The 26,461-nt window shown below is 39.2% G+C and overlaps 1 protein-coding gene and 2 gene segments (V, D, J or C); all 3 read left to right on the top strand.

Annotated features, from left to right (window-relative positions):
* Nucleotides 1-26,461, top strand: part of LOC101027262 (uncharacterized) — an 834,796-nt gene that overhangs the window by 253,319 nt on the left and 555,016 nt on the right.
* LOC108714884 overlaps nt 1-26,461 on the top strand; it is a 540,168-nt gene that overhangs the window by 22,165 nt on the left and 491,542 nt on the right.
* LOC121394414 lies at nt 21,854-22,535 on the top strand. The segment is given in 2 exon segments: nt 21,854-22,042; nt 22,125-22,535. Coding segments are annotated over 2 exon segments (372 nt in total).

Here is a 26,461-nt window from a genome sequence, read left to right as displayed (position 1 = left end):
ATTTGCCTTAGTTAAATTTGCAGTGAATTTTTGAGTTTCGCCATTGGCAAAATTTTTCGTGAACAGAATTCACTTTCAATTTTTTTTGACTCACGCAGGATTTTGATGCCGAAGGCGCATGCGTAAAAAAAACCACAGTGTTGCCACATTTCTTCTGGTTGAGGCCTACCTCTTCTAATTCTAATAATGTTACTTCTAGGGTAGGACTACAAGAACCATTCCGGCACGATCCGACACGCTGCGACTAAATTCATGCGACAAGCTGCACGTTGTGTCTGCATCCGTCAGTCGTGTCACGTCGGATCAACGCTGCGACACCATGTGACAATTCTATCTCTTACCTTAATTCTTATTATTTTTGTCGCAGTGAATCAGATAGTGCCGGAATCATTTGTGTAGTCCTACCCTAAATACAGTCCTGGCGGCGGGCATGGCAGCAGCTGGAGCAGTTGATGCTCCAACACAAACAGACCAGCCCCACCTCCTCTCTGACATGATTTCTGGCTTGGCCCAGCAGGTCACAGACATGAGGAGGGAACTGCAGGAAGTGCTGGACTTCATCAGTACATTGAGGGATAACCCTCCTCCTCCTCCAGTCTAATTAATCTTCTTCTTCTAGTTCTTCTTTTATTCTTCATCTTCTGCATCATTATCATTTTTAAGCACCATTGTGCTATTGTTTTGTTAAAACCTGTTTATTTGGAGTTTATTTTTCATATAACTACTACTCAGATGATACTTGAAGTTGTTTGGATAATATGACACAACTATGACTATTCTCAATTTGAGTCACTCATGTCACATTATATTATATAGTATTTCAGATTCCTTCCATTTACACATAAATATATGGTTCATTCACATAAATATTTGGTTTATTCATTTTAATGTGGGATACAAAGCACCCAGATATTATGGGGCTGATTCACTAAGCTCGAGTGAAGGATTCGAATGAAAAATACTTCGAATTTCGAAGTATTTTTTGGGTACTTCGACCATCGAATTGGTTAAATTCGTTCAAAGTCGAACGAAATCGAACGAATCGAATGAAAAATCGTTCGACTATTCGACCATTCGATAGTCGAAGTACTTCCCCTTTAAAAAAAACTTCGACCCCCTACTTCGGCAGCTAAAAGCTACCGAAGTCAATGTTAGCCTATGGGGAAGGTCCCCATAGGCTTGCCTGTGATTTTTTGATCGAAGGATTTTCCTTCGATCGTTGGATTAAAATCCTTCGAATCGTTCGATTCGAAGGATTTAATCGTTCGATCGAACGGAAAATCCTTCGATCGATCGATCGCAGGATCAGCGCTAAATCCTTCGACATCGATATTCGAAGTCGAAGGATTTCAATCCGAGGGTCGAATTTCGAAGTATTTTTAACTTCGAAATTCGACCCTTAGTGAATCGGCCCCTATGTGTTCAGATTAATTATTAGTTGTGCCTGTGTTTATAAACTATTAGTAATATATAAACTATAGATGGTACTTTTTGGTTTAAAAGCAATATAGACTGAGCAGTAGTAGATATCATTACTAATCTGTAACAGGGGCCGGGGAAGGGGTAATTCCTGGGGCCTGGGAAATTCCTGTATTAACTATTTATTATACCTTTATCCTTAAACAATTAACCATTTCACCCTACTACACTCCTCCCTTTTGAAAATCAGACACGTCCAAGTATAATGGAATGCTGAAAACAAAAACATAGTATAACATCCTATACTTTACCCTATTCTATTAACCCTCTCCTAGGGGCCTCTCTTTCCTAAAATATGTACTGAACTACCTCCTGCATATTCCTTATGACAAGAACCCATATTAGAAAGTATACAACACAAAGATGATGCTTCAAAACATAGTAACTTTTTACTGTGCAATAAAAGAATAGACCATTGGCCCAGCACAATATATATATAAAACTTTCTTAAATAAGAAAATCACAGTTAACAGTGTAAACCATTTTTTTTCCAAGTAATTATTCAAGACACATTAACAAAATGTTCTGCCCCCACTGTTTCTTCTCAGCAGGGCTTCTTAAAGCGATGCCTCAAGTCCACTCTGCCAACATGGCAATTTTCAGATCAGGCACTTTTACGGCCATTGTAACTCAAAGTCAAAATCAAATCATCCGGTGGAGCAACACCTTGCTGTCCACAAATGAAAGATAATAATTTGGGTGGGGTTTCTCTGTGTTCCAGCCACCAGGCAAGGCCACTTCCTTACTTAGGAAATTACAGGGGGCCCTCTTTCCGATGCTCTTAATTGTATGTTTTAATATGGTGTGACCTCACCACCACTGAGGCAGTAGCTCATCCAACTTCTGCTGCTCCCACTTCCGCTTTTTGTTGGATGGGCTGTTCGTCATGCCTGGGTCTAAGTCCTGACTTATTAAAATGTCCCGCTTGACCCAGTCCTCTAGATGGTACTCCACCTCATCAAAGACCCATGTAGGCGCATAAGGCATTTAGTAGCCATACTTTTTGAACACACACCAATTAATAACTTTCTGCACCTTAGGGGCAGCATAGTATTTGTCAGCCTTTGCCTTTCCCGGCAGCACTCAGAAGGTTGGCTACTCCAACTGTGGAGGTAGGCTTGGCAGAAGGGTCGGCCCCCACTACTCACTAGCCGGAGCACCGGGGTTACCTCTGCCATCCTCTCCTTCTGGATGGACAGGTGCAACTTTACTAGCCACAGGCAACTCCTGCCTAGGCCCTTCTTGTTCAACAGTGTAAATGTGCGCTTGGCCACCAAGTTGTTGGTGCCAAGGGGCTCTACATACCCTTGGAACAGTCTCCTCCTTTTCTCTTCCACACTTCAGTGCAAATTATAGTTAAGGCAGACACAGTCTCTCTTGGGATACAGTCACCTTTGAACGCCCGCAACTCAGCCTCGCTTCCGCTAGTAACAATATGCCTTTTCCTGCTGCACTCAGTCACACTTTCGCCCCCAGCCCTACTGTGCCATGCCACCAGCATTCAACTCCAACTTGGTACTCCTTTTTCCACCCCTTAAGTTTACATACTGTGGCGGGTAACCAAACACAATGCCCAGGAGTTTCACACACTCTTGATGGTTGACACTGTACTCCCAGTCTCACAGGGATCCACAGGAAAAAGGTGGTATCCTGCAGACTACGCCAAATGTAACAGGGGAGAGGGGAGGGTCTGGGTATTAACCCTTCTGTTACCTAAATCGACCACCATCTGTTGAGTGGGGGGGGGATCACCTGGAAGGAGACACAGCAGGCACAGATGTGCAGTCAAACAAATCCTTCTTTATTGGTCATTGCATGCAATGGTACAGGAGTTCACCATTAGGGCTCAATTCCCTGGTCCTTTAGCACTTTCCTTCCCTTTGGACTGCACACTGTCAGGGGGGCTCACTGTCTCAAGCTCCCGTTTTTGGGTCCTGACCGACACTCTCTGCCAACCTAGCCACTTCAGCGCTGATTGGCGGATATCCCGCTATTCACACTGTGCCCACTCACTCCTTGTAAGGGCCACAGCTGCCCATGCTAGTCCCTAACTAAGTTATGCCAATTATAGTGTACTAGTTACACAAACTTCCTTACTACCTCAGTCACACTTTACTTCAGGAAATGACTCAACTACCAGAGAGTCCTATGCTGCCTTTCTTTCCAATGACGCATCTCTTATTTCTGCCTTCATTTCCCCTTTTATTTCTTCCCTTCATCCACCCACTGGGGACTTTCCCTAGCAACAGCTACCCTCTAGCTCCCTCTGGTGGTTAACCTGGAAAGTCCTGTATTAACTATTTATTATTCCTTTATACTTAAATGGAGAGATATAGGGGTATATTTATCAAAGAGTGAAGTTAATAGTGAAGTTCCGCCACTAGAGTGAAATTCCGCCACTTCCCATTAATTTCTATGGGGTTTTTAAAGGCGTATTTATCAAAGGGTGAAATTTCACTTTCACCCATTGATAAATACGCCTTTCAAAATCCCATAGACATGAATGGAGAGCTGCGGAATTTCACTCTAGTGGTGGAACGTCACTCTTTGATAAATTTACCGCGGAGAGTATTACCTCACCTACACTGGCACAAGCAGAATACCAATTCTTTCCACAAGCCCACACTGCTTCTCTCTCTTTCTCTTCCTCTTTCTCTCTCTCTCTACTGCCCTCTGCCTGGCTTAAATGCCTGTAAAGAATCCAAGATGGCTGTACATTCCATTGTGGATGATTTTTCTTAAGATGCATTGAAATTTATTTTTTTACACCCAAAAAAATTGTGTTTTTTTGTGCAAGAAAAAAATGTGAAAACAAACATCCTTTGACTCCAATGCATTGGTCATGAAAGAATAAAGTGGAGAAAAAATACCCATTGACTCCAATGCATTTAGCCCCAGTAAAAAACACAATGAAAAATACTAATTGACTCCATTACATTTGTTGCAATAAAAAACATCTTTTTACTCCATTGCATTTAGTGAAATTTCACCATATTGTTTTTTGTAAATTTTTCAGTAAGGTGCAAAGAGGCTGTTTTGCTTATCACTAGCCCTGAGCATCTGTACATACAATGAGCTCACAGTATCACTGATGGTACTTGAGAAATATATTTTTGTTCATCGTCATTTCACAGTACAGGTATCAGACTTGTTATCCAGAACACTTGGGATCTGGGGGTTTTCAAAACAAGGGATCTTTCCATTATTTGGATCTCCATACCTTAAGTCTACTTAAAAATTATTTTAATATGAAATAAACCCAATAGGATTGCTCTGCCTCCAATAAGGATGAATCATATCTTAGTTGACTTTAAAAACAGTTTTACTTTTACAGAGAAAAGGGGAAATCATTTTTTAAAAATGGAGATTTTTGACTGCAATAAAATCTATGGGAACTTTTTGAATAACGTGTTTCCAGATAAAGGATCCCTTACCTGTATACATCAGTGCATTACCCCATAGAAGAGCAAAGCCCTTATTTCCCAACATTTATAAAGTAGAAAAAAACAATGTAAAGGTGATAGTGTATCTTTGAAAATGTTTTTTTAATTTGCATATTACTTTTAACATGCCAAATCATATAAATTTTTTTGTTATCTAAAATAAATACAATATATACACAATACATTTATAAATATGACAATATTTGTATCTCACAATAGTCTATTGTCTCATCTCATTCTGTGGTCCCTCCTAGTAAATGACAGTTGATACATAAAATTTCCCTTGAATTTTTAATCTCCAGTGTGCTCTGCAGATATACCTTTTACATTGTCTGTTTGTTAGATTTCACCTGCCTTTTAATGTGCATTTCAGTCTGGGTGCATTATACAGTTATTTCCCGTTGCCTTATAATATTCCTCCGTTGGGCTAATTTGGATAATGGTGAAATAAGAACTCCAACTTGAAATTAATAAGTATTTATTGAGAAAAATAATTCAGTAAATGCTTATCCTAGTAATTTTAAGCTTGTTCCAATAGCCTGTCAGTTAGTGATTATAGTAGACAAAGAGGTGGGTGTATCTACAACATACAGTATTACACTAAATCTAACACTATATTATACTGAGGAATGCTAAAGGATATATATTACAATACTTCTTACTGTATGCAAATGAAGTCTGCACTTCCTGCCTTGAGCTTAATAAGAAGGAATTCGGGGTCTATTATTCTGTATCAGAGTATTGTGCTAGTTTAGCAACACCATGTTTGTCTTGTGCTTTATTTTGTGCCTCTCATTTCTCTCCGGTGAGTGGGAAGGGTCTCACACACGCTCAGTTATATGCAATGTCAGTGCATATTAATCATCTGTTTTCTTATTTCTAGAAGTCAAATCTGATATTGAGCTTGTTCAGCCAAGTTCAGAAATCAAATCACCCGGTGAGAGTGTTAAACTGTCCTGCAAGACATCAGGTTACACATTCACCAGCTATTGGATACACTGGATACAACAGGTTCCTGGGAAAGGATTGCAATGGGTGGGAGCGATAGATCCATCAGATGCAGATACACGCTACTCACCCTCATATCAAGGAAGGTGCCACATTAGCACTGATAATTCACAAAGCACAGGATTCCTGCAACTGAACAATCTAAAAGTGGAGGACACTGCCATGTATTACTGTGCTAGAAGACACAGTGAAAACAACCAACTGACAAGTCATACAAAATCATTCCATGAAGTCATGCTACAGTACCACTAGAGAGCACCACCATATAAATAAATGTACATATATATTTTCATAGCACTGCCTTTACAACATTAGTTCAGTATACTTTGCATGTGTAATAAAGAGAATGGATTTTCTTAAAGTAAACAATTAACTTTTATTCTCCACTTTGAATAAATGATGCATGACATGATTAATATGCCGTATATATACAGTACATATTCATAGCATGTTTAACAAAACATCTAACTGGAAACATTGTTTTCAAAAATATATATTCCATTAAACAGGCTTTAAAAAATGCATTATGTGAAATTAAAATTCACAATCGTGATTGTAGTAAGAGAATGTATAATTAACTTGCATAAAGTCCTGCACTGCATAAAGCTGAGACACAGAATGCAACCAGCCTTCAGGATAACAGGTATGTGACCTGTTATCCAGAATGTTCGGGACCTGGTGGTTTCCGGATATCGGATATTTCAGTAAATTGGATCTTCATACCTTAAGGGGCCGATTCATCAAGAGTCGAATATCGAGGGTTAATTAACCCTCGATATTCGACTGGGAACTAAAATCGATCGAACGATTAAATCCTTCAAATCGAACGATTCGAAGGATTTTAATCCAACGATCGAAGGAAAATCCTTCGATCAAAAAATCACAGGCAAGCCTATGGGGACCTTCCCCATAGGCTAACATTGACTTCGGTAGGTTTTATCTGCCGAAGTAGGGGGTCGAAGTTTTTTTTAAAGGGAAAGTACTTCGACTATCGAATGGTCGAATAGTCGAACGATTTTTACTTCGAATCGTTCGAATCGTTCGATTTCGATCGAATTCGAACGAATTTAACCAATTCGATGGTCGAAGTACCCAAAAAATACTTCGAAATTCGAAGTTTTTTTCATTCGAATCCTTCACTCGAAGTGAATCTGCCCCTTTAAGTGTACCAGGAAATTATGTAAACATTAAATAAACTCTGGTTTTGCTTCCAGTAAGGATTAATTATATTTTAGTTTGGATCAAGTACAAGAAACTGTTTTATTATAACAGAGAAAAAAGACATCAATTTTAAAAATTTGGATTATTTGAATAAAATGGAGTCTATGGGAGGCGGTCTTTCTGTAACTCGGAGCTTTCAGGATAACGGGTCTTCAGATAACGGATCCCATACCTGTATAATGCAAAGGATATTTCCATCCGACTTTACTATGTACTGTAGTGAATTCAGCTGTCTCTCCAGTGTGCAACAAGCATTAGCTCAGATCCCATTGGTTGATGTGAAAGGCAAGGGGAAGATAATAATGATGTGTGTTTTTAACCAGCTAAACAGACTGCAAATTGTGATGCAAAACTCTACTGAGAGAAAAAGTTCACTCATGCCTATTTATCACTAGCCTCTAGAAAAAATATGATAGTGCATAAATACCTGTATCTCACCCTGTTCTACATGTAAAAATTATATATATTTTTGTTATAGTCTGTGACAAGTTTTAAGTGAGTAGCCAGAGTGTTCCCAGCAGGAAACCCACCAACTATGGTTTAAGAGGAGAGGCTGATCTGGATTGGGCCGGCCAGGGCCAAAAGTGATGCCCGTGAGCGTGTATCCACCCTGGCAGTGTGCTGTTATGGGCAATGTTTCTCTTTCATTTCCTGCACTGAACAGCCAGAAAAAGATACAAAGTTTCTAACTTAAGTGGCTTTTGGCAGAGAGGCCAGAATCGAGACATTGTTACTTTTGTAGGAATTTAAGATGAGGAGGTCTCTTGAGGAAACTGATTTGGAGCTTAAAGGGCAATTCACCTTCATTAGCAAAACTGTAATAACTAAAAAAAAAACAACAGAATGTGTTCAAACTTTCATAACCTGGCAAATTTTGTAAAATAAACATGGTAATTAGGGGGTGTGGGCACAAAAATGAGTGTGGTCAAAAAGAATTTGACGCATTCTGAGCAGCAAATGTTTTTGTCCCTCTTTCTGTTTCCAAAATGTTGGGTGGTATGTAGTATATATAAGCATACAGTATATATATAGTGAATAAAGTACCCCCTCTTGTAAAATATAAGGATATTATAAGTTACCGAGGAGTTTCATGACCATATAAAAACACGAGGCCGAAGGCCGAGTGTTCTTATACAGGTCATGGAACTCCGAGGTAACTTCTAATATCCTCATATTTTGCAACTGGGGGTACTTTATTAATTATAATACACACGTTTCAGTGAGTCATGTGACAGAAATGACATCAGAACTCGCCGTTTATAACTGATGACATCAGAACTCACCGTTTATAAGGATATAATTTACAAGATATTCATGGCTTTTGTGTATTATAAGCGCATTATGCATAATAGAGCAAAGGCATTGTATTCCACCATGTATATGATACTAATATGTCTTTGAATGTCTAAAAAATCTCTCACAGACTCCAGTTACCACACCAGTCCCACAAGTCTTGTTTATTAGCCCACTATAAGGTTAACCCATGTCATCTCAATTTCATTTTCTTACTGCCACATTCCCACAGTTCTATGCAATGTTACCTCCTGGTAAATGGCGTTGTATATGTCAAGTTTCCCTCTGCTTGGTAGTTTTCAGTATAGTATGTTCTGCAGATCGTTAGTGATGGGTAAAAAACATTTGCCTTAGTTAAATTTGCAGTGAATTTTTGAGTTTCGCCATTGGCAAAATTTTTCATGAACAGAATTTACTTTCAATTTTTTTTGACTCACCCAGGATTGTGATGCCGAAGGCGCATGCGTAAAAAAAATCACAATGTTGCCACATTTCTTCTGGTTGAGGCCTACCTCTTCTAATTCTAATAATGTTACTTCTAATACTGCCGCATGGTTGGCAAATAAAAGTAGATTTATTTAAACAGAATAAATAGATATCTTATTAACTACAATAAAGCCACTTAATTCCTATTTATTTTGCTATTTTTGAGCAAAAGTGTGTTTAGGTGAATAGTGTAACATCAGTAACAGTTAGGGTAGGACTACACGAACCATTCCGGCATGATCCGACACGCTGCGACTAAATTCATGCGACAAGCTGCACGTTGTGTCTGCATCCGTCAGTCGTGTCACGTCGGATCAACGCTGCGACACCATGTGACAATTCTATCTCTTACCTTAATTCTTATTATTTTTGTCGCAGTGAATCAGATCGCGCCGGAATCATTTGTGTAGTCCTACCCTAAATACAGTCCTGGCGGCGGGCATGGCAAACAGACCAGCCCCACCTCCTCTCTGACATGATTTCTGGCTTGGCCCAGCAGGTCACAGACATGAGGAGGGAACTGCAGGAAGTGCTGGACTTCATCAGTACATTGAGGGATAACCCTCCTCCTCCTCCTCCAGTCTAATTAATCTTCTTCTTCTAATTCTTCTTTTATTCTTCATCTTCTGCATCATTATCATTTTTGAGCACCATTGTGCTATTGTTTTGTTAAAACCTGTTTATTTGGAGTTTATTTTTCATTTAACTACTACTCAGATGATACTTGAATTTGTTTGGATAATATGACACAACTATGACTATTCTCAATTTGAGTCACTCATGTCACATTATATTACATAGTATTTCAGATTCCTTCCATTTACACATAAATATATAGTTCATTCACATAAATATTTGGTTTATTCATTTTATTGTGGGATACAAAGCACCCAGATATTATGTGTTCAGATTAATTATTAGTTGTGCCTGTGTTAGTAAACTATTAGTAATATATAAACTATAGATGGTAGTTTTTGGTTTAACAGCAATATAGACTAAGCTGTAGTAGATATCATTACTAGTCTGTAACAGGGGCCGGGGAAGGGCCTGGGTAATTCCTGGGGCCTGGGATATTCCTGTATTAACTATTTATTATACCTTTATACTTAAACAATTAACCATTTCACCCTACTACACTCCTCCCTTTTGAAAATCAGACACGTCTAAGTGTCTGGCAATACCACATTATACCCACTCCGGTATGATGGAATTAGGGGCGGCATAGTATTTGTCAGCCTTTGCCTTTCCCGGCAGCACTCAGAAGGTTGGCTCATCTTCAGTGGGGCAGTACCAGGATGCAGATGGGGGTGCAGCCGCAGCCCCTGATTCCTGCCACTCTTACTACTCCAACTGTGGAGGTAGGCTTGGCACAAGGGTCGGCCCCACTACTCACTAGCCGGAGCACCGGGGTTACCGCTGTCATCCTCTCCTTCTGAATGGACAGGTGCAACTTCACTAGCCGCAGGCAACTCCTGCCTAGGCCCTTCTTGTTCCACAGTGTAAATGTGCACTTGGCCACCAAGTTGTTGGTGCCAAGGGGCTCTACATACCCTGGGAACAGTCTCCTCCATTTCAAAGTAATTTGAATAGTACAAAGCAGACTTTATATGTAGTGTAAAAACGGACTAAGCTATTTATTTTAAACAAAATTGTAATGATTTGTGATTTATTGAAACGGGCCCCTGGGAAAGTAGCCGAAGGTTTAAGGGAAAGGGACATGACTGGGGGACGAATAGGGCCTTCACTAGTGGTGTGGAATTCTGGGAGTTGTGGTTGGCAGAGTAAAGGAGGGAGGAGGAACAGAGGGTATACAGTACAGCAAGAGGCTGGGCCAGAGAGAAGGGGCAGCCATTTTTACCCGAAGGTAGAGACAGCTTCGCACCCTCCCGCCCTGGTGGCACGAGGAATAAGGGGAGAGAATGTATAACGATGGTTGTGTTGTTGCAGCGCAATGGGGGGGGGGGGCTGGTGGACTGCACTATGGGCAGCCGAAAATGGAAAAGAAAATGGAAGGAGTAGTTTAAGTGGGAGCAATAGGCATCTGTCAGATTGTTTCATTATATGTAGTGATATGCAGCCAGCAATAGTTTCTATATCTGTTTATGCATTGGTTATGGATATCTTTATGGATGGTTAATCATTTGTATGTTGAGGCTATTTACGGTAACATGTACAATAAATTAAGATGCGGCCTTTCCACACAGATTTTGGTGTCTGTGTCAATTATTGGGGAAGAAGGGCCCGGGGAGTGAGGATCCACAAGTCGTGCAAAATATTTTTCTAATTACCTTAAAGGGGAATAAAACCTAGTCGGCGCAAACCAATCCAGTCCAGGGAGTTCACAGACGACATCTTCTTCCACGCGATCTTCTTCCTGCTGTGAACGGCGTTTTGGCGCATGAGCAGTAGGATCATTTCGCCGGTACGGATCTACTGCGCATGCGACAAAAGTCACGCGCATGCGCAGTAGATCATACCGGCAAAATGATCCAACTGGGCATGTGCCGTTCAAAGCAGGAAGAAGATTGCGTGGAAGAAGATGTCGTCTGTGAACTCCCTGGACTGGACCTGCGCAGAAGGGTAAGTAACAAGTTAGGGGCATTTGCCCAGCGGGACGGGTAGGCCAGGGGGGAGGAGGGAGGGTGGGCAACAAACGGGAGGGGGGGTGGGGGGTTTGCGCCGACTAGGTTTCCTTCCCCTTTAAACCAAGCACTCTGTGCAAAGTGCAATTTTCAGAAGCAAACCACAAAAAAAGCAAAAAAGGTTCCCAGATTTCCATATTAATTACAATAATTACAATTACCTTTCATTAATTGATCATTGTTGTGACCATTGCAATATGGACATAAATAAGATTCATAGAATTGAATCACGCCTGGCATTTGGCTTAAATAAGGGCGCTTTCACTTGGTACAAGTCAGTAGCACCGATTAATTCAACCTGCTAGCGGTACCATGGAATAACAGTTCTGGGCATGTCCAAGTTGGAGGTTATTCCATGGTTCCTTTTAATCAGAGCATGCACTTGCACTTAATTCCTCAGAACAGGTTGGCCAGGCTCATTGGCACTTCTACAAGTTGTTAGGCGCATGTATAAGCTCAAGTACTGTACATTGTGAGTGGCATCATGCACACGTTTGCATTCATTTTAGTGTTTTGCATCTGTGATAGTAAAATTGAATTGGGCAAAGATTAAGGGGCAGATTTATTAAGGTTCAAATCGTAAAATTTGTTTTGGTCAAAACTCACAAATTAGAATTTAAAACTCGAATTTGAATTTCAATGTGAGATTTATCACATTTCACATTTCTTACCTGGAAACATTTCTAATTAGACTATTAGCCACCTAAAAGCGGCAGAGTTCATGTAGAAATTGACCCATTTGAAGATGTTAAAAACCTTCCTGAAATCCAAGTTTTTTTCTTGACATTCAAGTTTTTTTCTGAGAAAAAAATCGAATCAAGTTCTGTTTGAATTCGATTTGAATATATTAGAGTTAAAAAAATTCAACCTTTAATAAATCTGCCCCTTAGAAATGCCCTATGAGTGGGAAAATGCATATGAGTGGTATTATGCATATGAGTGAGCAGGATTATGCATATGAGTGAGTGGGATTATGCATGAGTGAGCAGGATTATGACGGATTATACATGACTGAGTGAGATTATTGGATTATGCATGAGTGAGTGGGAATATGCATATGTTAGCCGGATTATGATGGACTATGCATGATTGAGTGGGATTATGCATGAGTGAGCGGGATCATACATCCTTACTGTTAACCTTTTAACAACCAGAGTGGCAGTTATCTAAAGATTTCAAAGAGGCCGTTCACTGATTACATTTTTATGGGGGGGGGTTTACATGTCCTTTAAACAATACAAAAACTATAGAATCCACACTAGGTTACATGACAACACAGGACCCAGTGCAGTCTGTATATTCTGATTATAAATCAGTCTTGCTGTATCGGCTTCTGGCAGATATTATTTGACTTGTGCTCTTTTGATAATCTATGACGATCCCTAAGCAGCCCAGACGCAGCCCAGACCACACTGAGCATGTGCAGGGTCAGGGTCAGGCAAAGATGTTTAACAAAGTTACAAGATGACAGCCCCCTGTGGCCAAATTTGAAAGCATAAATCTTTGTTTGATTAGGCTTGTGGTGCAGTAAGTTTATGTTATGTTTAGTATACAAAATACAGCATTTCTAGCCTTATTCTATTTTAGACTTTCCTTGTCCTTTAAGATCTTTTTGAATAACAGGTTTCTTGATAATAGACACCATATTTGAATTTGAGTTATTTTCTCTATGCCATAAATAGATTAAACAATGTTTAATGTATACAGGGTGTATTTTAGCAGAGATATTTTACTAACCAAATTGGTAATGATTCAAAGCTTAAGGCTGAATCCAAGCAAGTCTTCTACGGTATGGGACGTGTTATCCAGAATGCTCTGGACCAAGGATTTTCTGTATAAGGGGTATTTCTGTAATTTGGATCTCGGGACCTTAAGTCTACAAAAAAATCATTTAAAGATAAAGTAAGAGTTAGTCGATTTTGTAGATTTTTCGCTGTTTCACGAATTTTTCAGCAGTTTGCAAATTTTTCGGCGAAGCAAAACAGGATAGATTCACCTATCACTAGTGCTTAATTAAATTGTTAACGGTTTTTATATTGGAACATTGATGGTACGAGTTTATTAATAGAATCAATTTCTTACTATTATATAAAACTTCCTTCAGAGTGTAGTAGTCTGAATTACTATAGTTTCAGCAACAACAAGTTGAGTCTCCACCAGTCCCTAAGCTGGTGAAATGCTAACTATGTACAATCTTCTCATGAGCTTCAGACCACTCTGATAAGTTCCATCTAATCATTCTCCTGCTGATTATATATTGTATAAAGTAGCATTACTGCAAGTAAAAAATAGATCAGCAAACAAACATGAGGCCAAGTTGAATGCTGCCTAATTGGATAAATATCTCTGTCCGACAATGGGCCCCAATGCTGATAGAAAACATACCACCCCTTCCCCTGCCTCTACAGCAGAGCAGGGATCTGAGCAACCAATAGAACCCTCAAACAGAGCTCACCAATTATCACACAAGCATGACCTCTCAGCTTGATACCATAAAAAACGTTCTGTCTCCACCTCCACTGACATATTTTATTATGTAAATAGCAATCAAATTTTTATGTGTTCTTGAAAGTTTTTTTTCATCTCCCAAATAAAGCTGGAGAAGGCAGATGAGGCAGAGCAGATCAGCATTTAAGATACAGAGTAAGAACATGAACTTTGGAAATATGAAACCACTTTTTGGTTTGCTCATTGCACTATTTTGTATATCAGGTAAGAATGTTCAGATATCTGACAACAAAAAGCTTAATTTCCTTAAAGTATATTTTTATTAAGAAATTCCTTATGTCTCATTTTTTCCAGGGGTGCACACTGATGTACAACTTGTCCAGTCAGAGCCAGTGGTGATAAAGCCGGGAGGGTCTCATACACTTTCCTGCACAGGCTCTGGCTTCAATTTCAGTGAATATGGGATGAGCTGGGTTAGACAGGCTCCTGGGAAAGGATTACAGTGGGTGTCTGATATTAGTTTCCCAAGTGGAAGGGATAAATATTATGCTGATTCAGTCAAAGGAAGATTCACCATCTCAAGAGACAATAATAAGGGCATGTCACATCTAGAGATGAATAATCTACAGCCAGAAGACGCATCTGTTTATTACTGTGCAAGAGACACAGTGACAAACAGTCTCACAGCTGTGCTGCAAAAACCGTTACTTGTAATTTCACAGTCTAACACTGTGGGCAGTAGAATAACATTATGAGTTTGGCTTTTCTGTGAGGGAACTTTATTACTGAGAGCAGTAGTGTAACTTGGCAGCACAGCCCCCCCCACACAGGACTGGCACTCAAATATTCCTTCTTTCCCAGGCCCCATGCCCAACTTGCACCACCCAGGCCAACATTTAGACGCTATTTTAAAGGTAAAAGATGGGTCGGGGAGGGGGACTATGATGCAGCAGACCCTGTGGTCTGGGCACCCCTGTTGCTCATGGCCCCCTTCGACCACGGGGTCTGCTGTATAAATAGTTACGCCAGATAAACAGTTCCAAAGATATACAGAAATCTGGACAATGGTAAACAATCAATATAAAGTTATTTACAACAGTAAGGACATAGCAGCTCATATAGGTCTCTTACACACCTCTAATATATGCTTTAATTTTACATGTTTACTAAAGAGCAAAAGTTGAAGTTTAGAGTATTTTTCATGAAAAAATTAAAATTCTCCTTAAAATCATCAATTTATTAAAAGTAGAGTGCAACAAGTTATGTCATATTAATATTGGTGAACACTCTCTTAAAAAATTCACAACTTTTATGCCATGTGAAATTTCTCCAGTGCAAAATGAGACTGTGGAGACTAATTCCATCCCCCCTCTGAATCTAATAAACAGGAAAACTATGGACAAATGACACATACAGAGATTTTTGGTGGGTAAAGGCCAGACCCAGCTTTATTTAGAACACCATTTTTTAGTCATTGCCATCTGTTTACCCCTGTAAAAGCAAACATGTTATTGATAGCATCTCAAAATATATAAACCAATGATAGCAAATCCCATAACTCTTTTCTTTTATATTAAAATGTTGGTTGCTGCGAATGCAGAGGGTGTGTGAAGGAATCAATAATCAAACAAAAGGTAGTGTGTATGATTAGTGAAATAACCACAGAGAACAGGATGCAGCTCTCAAAACCAGAGGGCAAAATCAAAGAATGGATATATCCTGTAACTAGAAAATATTTAATAAAAATAGAAAACATATTCAAAACATCATATTAAAAAGGCATACATACAGACCACATTATACTCTGCCTTACACATTTCATACCCTTTGATACTTTCATAGGCAATGAGGCACCATGTTGCCAAAGAACATTTTTAATGATGTTAAACACTCATTGACTTCAATGCATTTGGCACAAGAGAAAACACCAGAAAGCACCCATACATTTAGTTCAAGAAAACACAATCGGATCTAGGAACTGGTCTGATTGCCATCTTGGAGTCAGGAAGGATTTTTGCACCTCTGAGGCAAATTGGCTTCCTCTGGATCAGTTAGCAGTTAGGCAGGTTATATATAGACTTAGGGCTATTCCACACGGGGAGATAGCGACGCGTTTGCGGTCGCGGCGACAAAGCGCCGCGACAGTCGCCGCGACCGGCGCAGGCGACAGTTTTGTATGGGCGCCTATGTAAAAACGCCTGTGCTAACCACACGAGGCGATGCACTTTTCAACAGTCGCCTGAAAATGCCTCGCCAGGCTTTTTCAGGCGACTGTTGAAAAGCGCATCGCCTCGTGTGGTTAGCACAGGCATTTTTACATAGGCGCCCATACAAAACTGTCGCCTGCGCCAGTCGCGGCGACTGTCGCCGCGCTTTGTCGCCGCGACCGCAAACGCGTCGCTATCTCCCCGTGTGGACTAGCCCTTAAAGGGATCCTGTCATCGGAAAACATGTTTTTTTTCCAAAAATAGTGCTACTTCTGCACTGAAATCCATTTCTCAAATGAGCAAACAGATTTTTTTTTATATTCAATTTTGAAATCTGACATGGGGCTAGACATTTTGTCAATTTCCCAGCTGCCTCTGGTCATGTGACTTGTGCCTGCACTTTAGGAGAGAAATGCTTTCTGGCAGGCTGTTTCCTTCTCCATGTAACTGAAGGAGTCTCAGTGGGACATAGGTTTTTACTATTGAGTATTGTTCTTAGATCTACCAGGCAGCTGTTATCTTGTATTAGGGAGCTGTTATCTGGTTACATTCCCATTGTTCTTTTGTTTGGCTGCTGGGGGGGGGGGGTGATATCACTCCAACTTGCAGTACAGCAGTAAAGAGTGATTAAAGTTTATCAGAGCACAAGTCACATGACTCGGAGCAACTGGGAAATTGGCAATATGTCTAGCCCCATGTCAGATTTCAAAATTGAATATAAAAAACCTGTTTGCTCTTTTGAGAAATGGATTTCAGTGCAGAATTCTGCTGGAGCAGCATTATTAACTGATTAATTTTGAAAAAAAAATGTTTCCCATGACAATATCCCTTTAAGGTTGAACTTGATGGACGTGTGTCTTTTTTCAGCCTAACTTACTATGTTACAATGTTAAAAAAAAATGCCTATTGAAGCTCATGCATTTGTCATGAGAAAAAACGTGGCAAAAAAACACCCATTTACTTCAATGCCTTTTGTGACAGTTCACCATTTTGCATATTCATCCATAGTTTCTCAAATTTTTGGCAGTATCTATATACACAATGAGCTCACAGTAGTATTGATGGTACTTGATATATATTTTTTCAATGTCAATTCACAGTGTACATCAGTGCAATACTATCCATAAAAGAACAAAGCCTTTATCTCACAACATGTCTAAGTATTATGCATTACACTTTACGGGGCAGATTTATCAAAGGTCGAAGTGAATTTTTGAATGAAAAAAATTTGAAAATTCGAATATAGAAATTTATTGTGTACTGTCTCTTTAAAAATTTGACTTCCACCATTCGCCATCTAAAACCTGTCGAATTGCTGTTTTAGCCTATGGGTGACCTCCTAGAACCTATGTGGAGACAATTGGTGGACTTTGAATAATCAAAGTCTTTTTTGGAAAAAACTTTGAATCTAATTCGATCGAATACGCTATTCTTTCGATTTGTACGAAAACGGACTTATTCGACCAAAAAAAACCTTCAACTTAATTTTGGTTGGTCTTTATGAATTTGAATTTCGAAGTTTTTTCAATTCGGCAATACATTTATAAACATAAGAAATTATCTGTCACCCACCATTGCATGTTAACAAGATCAATTACTTAGCCTGATTAACCCCTCTGATCTCATTCTCACATTCTACGTTCCCTCCTAGTACAGGAACGTAGAGCACCAGGAACAAGATCCTATCACTGGCAAGGTCCCACAGCCCTAATGGGCTTTAAATAGTGTTTAAACTTTGTGCCATTGCGCGCTGCGCCTTTAAATTTCACGACAGCACGCCGCGCACGCCCTAAGACACTGGCGTCTGCGGCCTAACAGAGACCGCTCAATTCGGCGGCAGGCATCCCTGCCGCCCCCCACTAGACCACCAGGTACGTTCTTCACAGATTTACACTTTATGACTTTTATTAAATTTCCCCCTAAGGCTTCTGATGTTTTGCGTTATATATTGCACTAAACAGGGCTACGTTTGCAAAATAAACTAAAGTCAGACTCTGCTTCCTGGTCCCAAAGAGCAAATTTGAATGAGCTGCTCTTTATCTAAAAAGAAAACAGACTATAGATGGGGAAGGGGAGGGTTATGCCTACAGAGGGCTTATCAGTGGACTTGTGATTTTTTTTTACTTTGTTCATTGAACCAAGAGATAGAATGTGACTTTTTCAAAATATTTCCTGTTTAGAGGTGAGGAGGAGAAATGACAAGAAATTGTAGATACAATACTTTCTAATTAAAGCAATAGCAAAAAGTATGTGGTGTTCAATGAAAAACTCGTGTTGAAAAGGGCATTTGCTGCCCCTTTATTAACCTCAAATTTAAAATGATGGAGAAAAACTGGTGAAATTGCTTTACTCCAACTTTGACTTTGGCCAGAAGCTTTCAGGGTCACTACTGAGTTATTTGTGGTTGGCGTAGGGGCGGACTGAAGGAGACATAGGCATGTAGGCATCCCCCAGTAGGCTTCCTACCAGTCCCTTGATTTGCTTTATTACTCACACTGATTTAAAGTGCAAGGGATTTAGCATTAATGGGTGCAATTTTGTTCTCTTTAGCTTTCTTGCATTTGCCTCTGTAGCATTAGTAAAAGGACAAGGCAACCCTAAAAAAAGATATTATCTCACAAAATATGTCAACTTTCATTAAACTGAGAAGTGCTGACAATTCTTATCAATAAGTCACTTTCTCAGAAAACTGCATGGTCTGACTAAGACCAAGACCGTTACCTCTGCACAGAAACAACAAGTTGAGACTTGTGCATGTGCATTAAAGTGCAGAGCCTCTAGAGCAATAATGGCTTGTGTCATCCATGATGGCGTTATGGAGCTCATGTGTAGAAGAGTATCATGGCCATTTTGATGATGGAATAAAAATGGCTACTGTAAAAAAAATGGAATTTTGAAATAGAAGATTCTCCTGAAAGTAAGGACAAGAGTACAGTAAAAACTTAGTGGCTGAGATGGGGCATTGGTGGTGTACAAGTTTGAACACTGCTGTTTCTTAGGCTTGCCTTGTCCTTTAATGACTCTTAATGAGTAAAACATCAAAACTAGACCTATAATAGGCCTAACATTTTTCATGTTTTTCTCTAATGAAGTGCAGAACACGGCACATAATACGCTAGGCTTTGTATTGTTTTAGGTTTTGATGCTTTATATTTGAGACATAATAAAAGTAGCTTTTAGATGTTCCCAATGGCAATAACACTTTACTAGATCTCCAGGAAAAAAGTGCCAGTGATTATGGTGATGGGGATAGAGGAGTAAATCATTGCATAATTGGGAGTCCATACATCTGATTTCCATATATCTTTAACCACAGCCAGAGGGATGTGCCCAGGTTCCAAAGGCAGCTAATAAGGAAAAATGTTTTTATATCAAAAGATATATATCCCAAGGCTTGTATTTAGTAAAAATAATTTATTTATTAAAGTTCATATTTAAAAATTAGATACATACTGACCCCACATGGTCCACCTTACGCGTTTCTTACCCTCCGGCATTTAGTCATAGGTGTCTCAGAGAGTATGTATCTAAAAAAAGACGCGCGTCAAAAAAATTTCGGCTAAAAAATTTTTTTGCCGTCCATAGACTTTAACGGGCGTCCGTGACATTTCGCCGGCGGCAAATTTTTGGCGAAATGAAACGGGTCAAATTCGCCCATCCCTATGCATAATATGCAAAGTACAATAATTATTAATATTAAAGGGTTGGTTCACCTTTAAGTTAAAATTTAGAATGGTGAATTCTAAGCAACTTTTCATTTGGCCTTTTTATAAAAAAAAAGTTTTTAAATTATTTGCCTTCTTATGAAAGGCAGCAAATGTATTGCTATTGGTACTTTTTATTACTCATCTTTCTATTCAGACCCTCTCCTAATCATATTCCATCGTTTTATTCAAATCCATGCATGGTTGCTAGGGTAATTTGGACCATTACAACCAGATTGCTTAAATTGCAAACTGGAACAGTTGCTGAATAAAAAGCTAAATAAGTAAAAAAAACACAGATAATAAAAAAATTAAAACCAATTGCAAATTGTCTCAGGCTATTACTTTTTACGTCAGAGTAAAGGTTAATTCAAAGGTGAACAACCCCTTAATAGGGATGTAGCGAACTGTTCGCCGGCGAACTAGTTCGCGCGAACTTCGACTGTTCGCGTCCGCCGCAAGTTCGCGAACGTCGCGCGACGTTCGCCAATAGGCGTTCGCGGCAAAATCGTTCGACCATTCGACCATTCGATCGCTAAAATCTAACGATTTTCGTTCGATTCGAACGAAAATCGTTCGATCGAACGATTAAAATCCTTCGATCGTTCGAATCGAACGATTTTCGGATGTTCGAAGTTCGCGAACAGTTCGCGAACTGTTCGCATTTTTTGCCGGTGTTCGCGAACGGCGTTCGCGAACACATACTCGGCGGTTCGCTACATCCCTACCCCTTAAATTAAAAAGCCCATAAATGTATAAATATATTATGCAATGGGTCACCCAATTGTATGTTGCTAACCATTTGATTCAGTTCTGTCCAACTGCTGCCCCCCCCCTTATGTGGACCCCACATGATAGTCTGCCTGCTGTGATTGCTTACCTTGTGTAAGGTTTAAAGGGCATCAGTACTGAGATTAACTGGCCCCTGCATTGCTTGCACCTCAAATTCAGACGTCTTTTTCACACCTATGACACTATTCTTCACACCCCTAAAGTCCCGTACTGTTCACATCTCAGTGCCCACATTGTTCACCTGTTCACACTTCAGACAAACTGCTGAAAGGGTACCAGGTCCTGATAAATTTCCCTGTCTCTTGCAGTATTCGGCCTATGATCCCTGTGTGTGCCATACTCTGCCTGCCCTATGATCCCTGTGTTCCATACTCTGCCTGCCCTATGCTCCCTGTGTCATACTCTGCCTGCCATATGCTCCTTGCATATAGAGAGGAAGCAGACCCTGTGGCTACAGGGGGCCCCAGGAGGTATAGGGGGCCCTATGAAACCATAATTAATGAGCCATTTTATTATGTATTGGTAAAACAGGAGAACCTCTGCATATTTGGGGGGCCCTAAAATTCTGTGGAATGTTTTGCTAGTAAATGGGATTGTATGTATGAAATGTCCCTTTGCTTGGTAATCTTCAGTGTGTTTTGCAGATATACTTTTCCCACTGTCTATTTACATGACAGCTGCAAGGTATTCTGAATATCATAGCATACATTTATTCTGCCTTAGCCTTAGCATTTAAATATTCTTCTATTAGGCTAGTTTGAGTGACAGTAAAGGAAGAACTCCAAAGTAAAATAAAATACATTTTCAAAGCTTCTACAGACATGCCACATACATGTTCTGTGAAAACAAAACACTGAGATGTTCAGTAAAGTAAGTCAAGCCACAGTATTTATTCTGAGCATATTTTCCAAGAAATTCAGTCTGACTATCCAATGAACTGGCAATGGGTCATTATGATAAGAATTTATTAAATATTTATTAAGTTAAAACATTGTGAAAATATTGTTCTTGGCCAATTGGAGGTTAGTGATTTAATCAGCCATATCTCAAGGTGTAAGATAGATCTATACAGATTTGGACACTCAAATACCTGACTGTATAATCAAATATCAGGTAAAAAGAAGTGTCTGCAAAGATCGAACCCTTTGTAGTGTTGAAAGATGATGCATAATTTCTTTATGCAAATCAATACTTTACTTCCTGTCTTGGGCTTAAAAAGCAGGAAATGGTCCGTCTTCCCTGATCAGAGTAGTGTGCCAGTTCAGTAACAGATACCATGTTTGTCTTGTGCTTTATTTTGTGCCTCTCATTTCTCTCTGGTGAGTGGGAACAGGATCAGTTATTAACTGACAGTATCTTTGTGATTTAAGCATTTGAGTGTTTCTGTTTTCTTATTCCTAGAGGTCAAGTCTGATATTGAGCTTGTTCAGCCAAGTTCAGAAATTAAATCACCTGGTGAGAGTGTTAAACTGTCCTGCAAGACATCAGGTTACACATTCACTGGCTCCTGGATACACTGGATACAGCAGGTTCCTGGGAAAGGATTGCAATGGATAGGCATGATATTTCCTAGAGATGCAGATACACGCTACTCACCCTCATACCAAGGAAGGTGCCACATTAGCACTGATAATTCACAAAGCACAGCATTCCTGCAACTGAACAATCTAAAAGTGGAGGACACTGCCATATATTACTGTGCTAAAGACACAGTGAAAACAACCAACTGACTAGTCATACAAAATCATTCCATGAAGTCATGCTACCACTAGAGAGCACCACCACACAAATAACACTATACATTTCTTTAAAATAATAACAGTGATTATACAGCATAAACAAAGTCGAGTCCACTTGTGCAATAAAGAGAAAGGATTTTATAGTAGTAAAGTGGTGTTCAACAATTTGAATAAAGGATATTATATGATCCATATTCGGTATATGAAAACTCTGAAGCTTTAGATGTAAATTTTACACAGGCAGAGGTGGAGGTTTAGAAATAATGCATCTGGTTCAATCTACTTAGTTTTGGAGCTTTTTCTCTGCTGGGCTCATCCCAGTGCAGACTGTGGCTTAAGTGCAATATGTATTAGTCTTAATATAAACTGGCAAGTTAGCTAAGCATTTTTAAGATAAGTTACGGTTAGTGATGTGTGAATTTATTCGTCAGGCGCAAATTCACGGTGAATTTACCTATTTTGCCACAGGTGAATAAATTTGCGAATTTGCTGCGAAAGCGGTCCAATTTAGATGGCAGCGCCCATTTTGACGCCGGTGACAGAAACGCAGTTTTGTTGGACTTTGGGACCCGCACTAAGTAGAAGGCATCTAAGAAAGGCTAAATTAACATTAAAAGGTATACAATGTAAGAAGACATAAATCTAACCTCAGAAGATGAACAGATCCAGAAATCGAATTAGAAATACAATACACTAAAGTATGGGGAATTATACTAATTTTTATGTGCCTTACCTCACTTACATTAGATCCATACTCACTTGTAAAAGCAACCAGAGCTAACTACATAGTTATGTACAACCCTAATCATGGGTAATTTGGTTCAATTAACTCAAAGGCCCCATTTGCCTATGTAGGTAAATCTATACATCTCTACCTGTAATGGTTAATAAATGGAGGTATGCATAACTTACCTCCCCCTATAATTTTACAAATATACATAACTAAAATCACTCAATAGCACATTTAGTTACTTATAAGAAGAAATTCACTTACACTGATTTATTTATACATTGTATGCACTTTTTTTTCCTCTTTCCTTTCTCTTTCTCCTTTTTTATCACCCCTACACACATATATATAATTGCCTCACTCAAAAGCACAATCTCACTCCAATTTATTAAACTATTAAATTATATATTAATATATACACATAAAAAACCCCTTCACTTATGAATAGAAGTTACTACACTTAAATAATGGGTAGTATTCAGTTAGGTTTTAGAATATGCACACCTTTAGATAATTTTCCCTCACATGATAATTACCATCACAAACACATGCGCATTGATAAATAAGGAAACCAAAATTTGTATTAAAAACAAAGTTATGCATATATATATATATATATATATATATATATATATATATATATATATGTGTGTGTGTGTGTGTGTGTGTGTAAAGGTCTACCCAGATTGGTAAACAAGTCAACGATTTGTATTATCTTACCTACATCTATAATTTTATAACCTCATATAAAATCACAGTATACTCCATTCTACATGAAAGAGGGGGTTAAAGGGGTGAACAGAATATAAGGGATCAAAGAAGTGAGGAGGCTAAATGGTGAATCTATGGTTAACCAGAATGGCTTGGACAACGATATATATTAAATGTTAGATATTGCAAAATATGTAGCGTAATAAAGAAGGAGTGGGGTTAATAGCCTCAAGGACAATAAGCTGTAAATAAAGAGACAGTCTCAAATCATTAAATCACACAGGGAATATATATATATATATATATACCAATTATCCTCAGACTAGCACTCCCAATTTTAAGAATCAATCGTGTTATTGTTACATCGTATCAATGCCCGACGTTTCGGTCCCTATTGCTTTTTCCTTGAAAAATGTCCCAATAGGGACCGAAACGTCGGGCATTGATACGATGTAATAATAAAACGATTGATTCTTAAAATTGGGAGTGCTGGTCTGAGAATAATTGGAGTATACATACCGTATATACCCGAGTATAAGCCGAGTTTTTCAGCATCCAAAATGTGCTGAAAAAGTCTACCTCGGCTTATACTCGGGTCAGCGATACCCGACCCGAGTAGCTGAGATTGCAGTCACTTTTAATCATTCCTATACCAACAGTACACTTGGGGAGAGACTGCAATATCCCACAATGCCCTCTGTTGGTTATATGAAAGAATAACAGTGCGCCCTCTGTTGGTTATATGAAAGAATAACAGTGACTGCAATGTCACACAGCGCCATCTGTTGGTTATATGAAAGAATAACAGTGACTGCAATATCACACAGCGCCATCTGTTGGTTGTATGAAAGAATAACAGTGCGCCCTCTGTTGGTTATATTAAAGAATAACAGTGACTGCAATATCACACAGCACCCTCTGTTGGTTGTATGAAAGAATAACAGTGACTGCAATATCACACAGCGCCATCTGTTGGTTATATGGAAGAATAACAGTGACTGCAATATTACGCAGTGCCCTCTGTCGGTTATATGAAAGAATAACAGTGACTGCAATATCACACAGCGCCCTCTGTTGGTTATACGAAAGATTAACAGTGATGGCAATATCAAACGGCACCCTCTGCACATGGTAGTGGGACAGTGGGACAATGCACACAGTAATCCGTTTGGCAATTCTCTGTCACCATCAACTTTGCAAAGAAGTCCGGTTGATCGCTGGGGGGGTCGCTTTGGCAGAATGTGCGCTGCCGGGAGACAGGGCTGTAGTTGTATCTAGGCTTATACTAGAGTCAATAAGTTTTCCCAGTTTTCGTAGGTAAAATTAGGTACCTCGGCTTATACTCGGGTCGGCTTATACTCGAGTATATACGGTAATTACCGTGCCCCCCTCCCTTTGCTGAAGCTATTTGCCTTGGAGTGCGGATACTCATTTGGAAGTGCATATATATATATATATATATATATATATATATATATATATATAATCTACAGTCTGGTCATTTCCCTATGGGACCAGACTGTAAATTATATCCTTATAAACTGCGTGTTCTCACGCACTGTTTATAACAGGGGCCCCCAGGCCTCCAAATTTGATGCAGCACGTCGGAATTTGATGCCGCGCACCCAAAATTTCAACGTCAACCCCTCCGACCCCCCCACAAAATGTAGATTATAATGCATAATGTACCCCTACAAAGATATCAGAAGTCACCTCTGAGTTATGTGACCTGTATAGGTTATATATTACAAATAATTACTTAATTAGGATATGTGAGGATAATTAATTTTGTTCTCTTAAAGTTAATGGTCTCAATCTGCCAGAAAAAAAGAAGTAAAATAATGAGAGAAATTAGTAAAAATAAATGTGATATTATAATGTTGCAAGAAAAAAAAAATAAAAGTAGCTTTTAAATGTTCCTAATGGTAATAACACTTGACTAGAGCTCTAGAAAAAGTGCAGGTGAATCTGGTGGCTGGGACAGAGGAGACACAACTTGGAGAAAAGATATGAAGGCATAAGAGGCTTGAATAAAAGGTACATTTACAATGTAATCATGTATTAGGGTATGTGATTGGAGTGAAGACTAACTCTACTAACTACTGTGATATGTACTAACTACATTTAGGAAATGATTATCTACTATAGAGTTTAGTCAAGTATTGGTCATAAGTGTATACATAAAATGAGCTCACTGCACTGTAGCAATAGCTTTTCAATGATGAATCACTAATAGTACTTTAAGGCCCATTTTTATTATAATCACCTATAGTATATATGAGAGTATGACTAAATAAATCCAGTGGGCCCCGGGCCAGACCGGCTATTGGTGCTGCCCCTTGACCTCCCTATGCCTATGCCTATGAATAGGTGCCTGTGGGTGCGAAACGCGTAAGGCGGAGCATCAATTGGTCTGTATGCCTACTTTTTAATATTTATGATAAATAAAGAGTAATTTTCTTAACTTTAAGTATTGACTGGAAATATATTTTTGAAATTTTGATCTGAGTGCCCTTTGGATTTGGGGGCTATATTCCAGAACCTTGGCCCTTTTTTGA

Source organism: Xenopus laevis, chromosome 1L (genome assembly GCF_017654675.1).
Source record: "Xenopus laevis strain J_2021 chromosome 1L, Xenopus_laevis_v10.1, whole genome shotgun sequence".
Lineage (NCBI taxonomy): Eukaryota > Metazoa > Chordata > Amphibia > Anura > Pipidae > Xenopus > Xenopus laevis.
The sequence above is the reverse complement of the archived record's forward strand: the minus strand, read 5'-3'. Positions and strand labels throughout refer to the sequence as shown.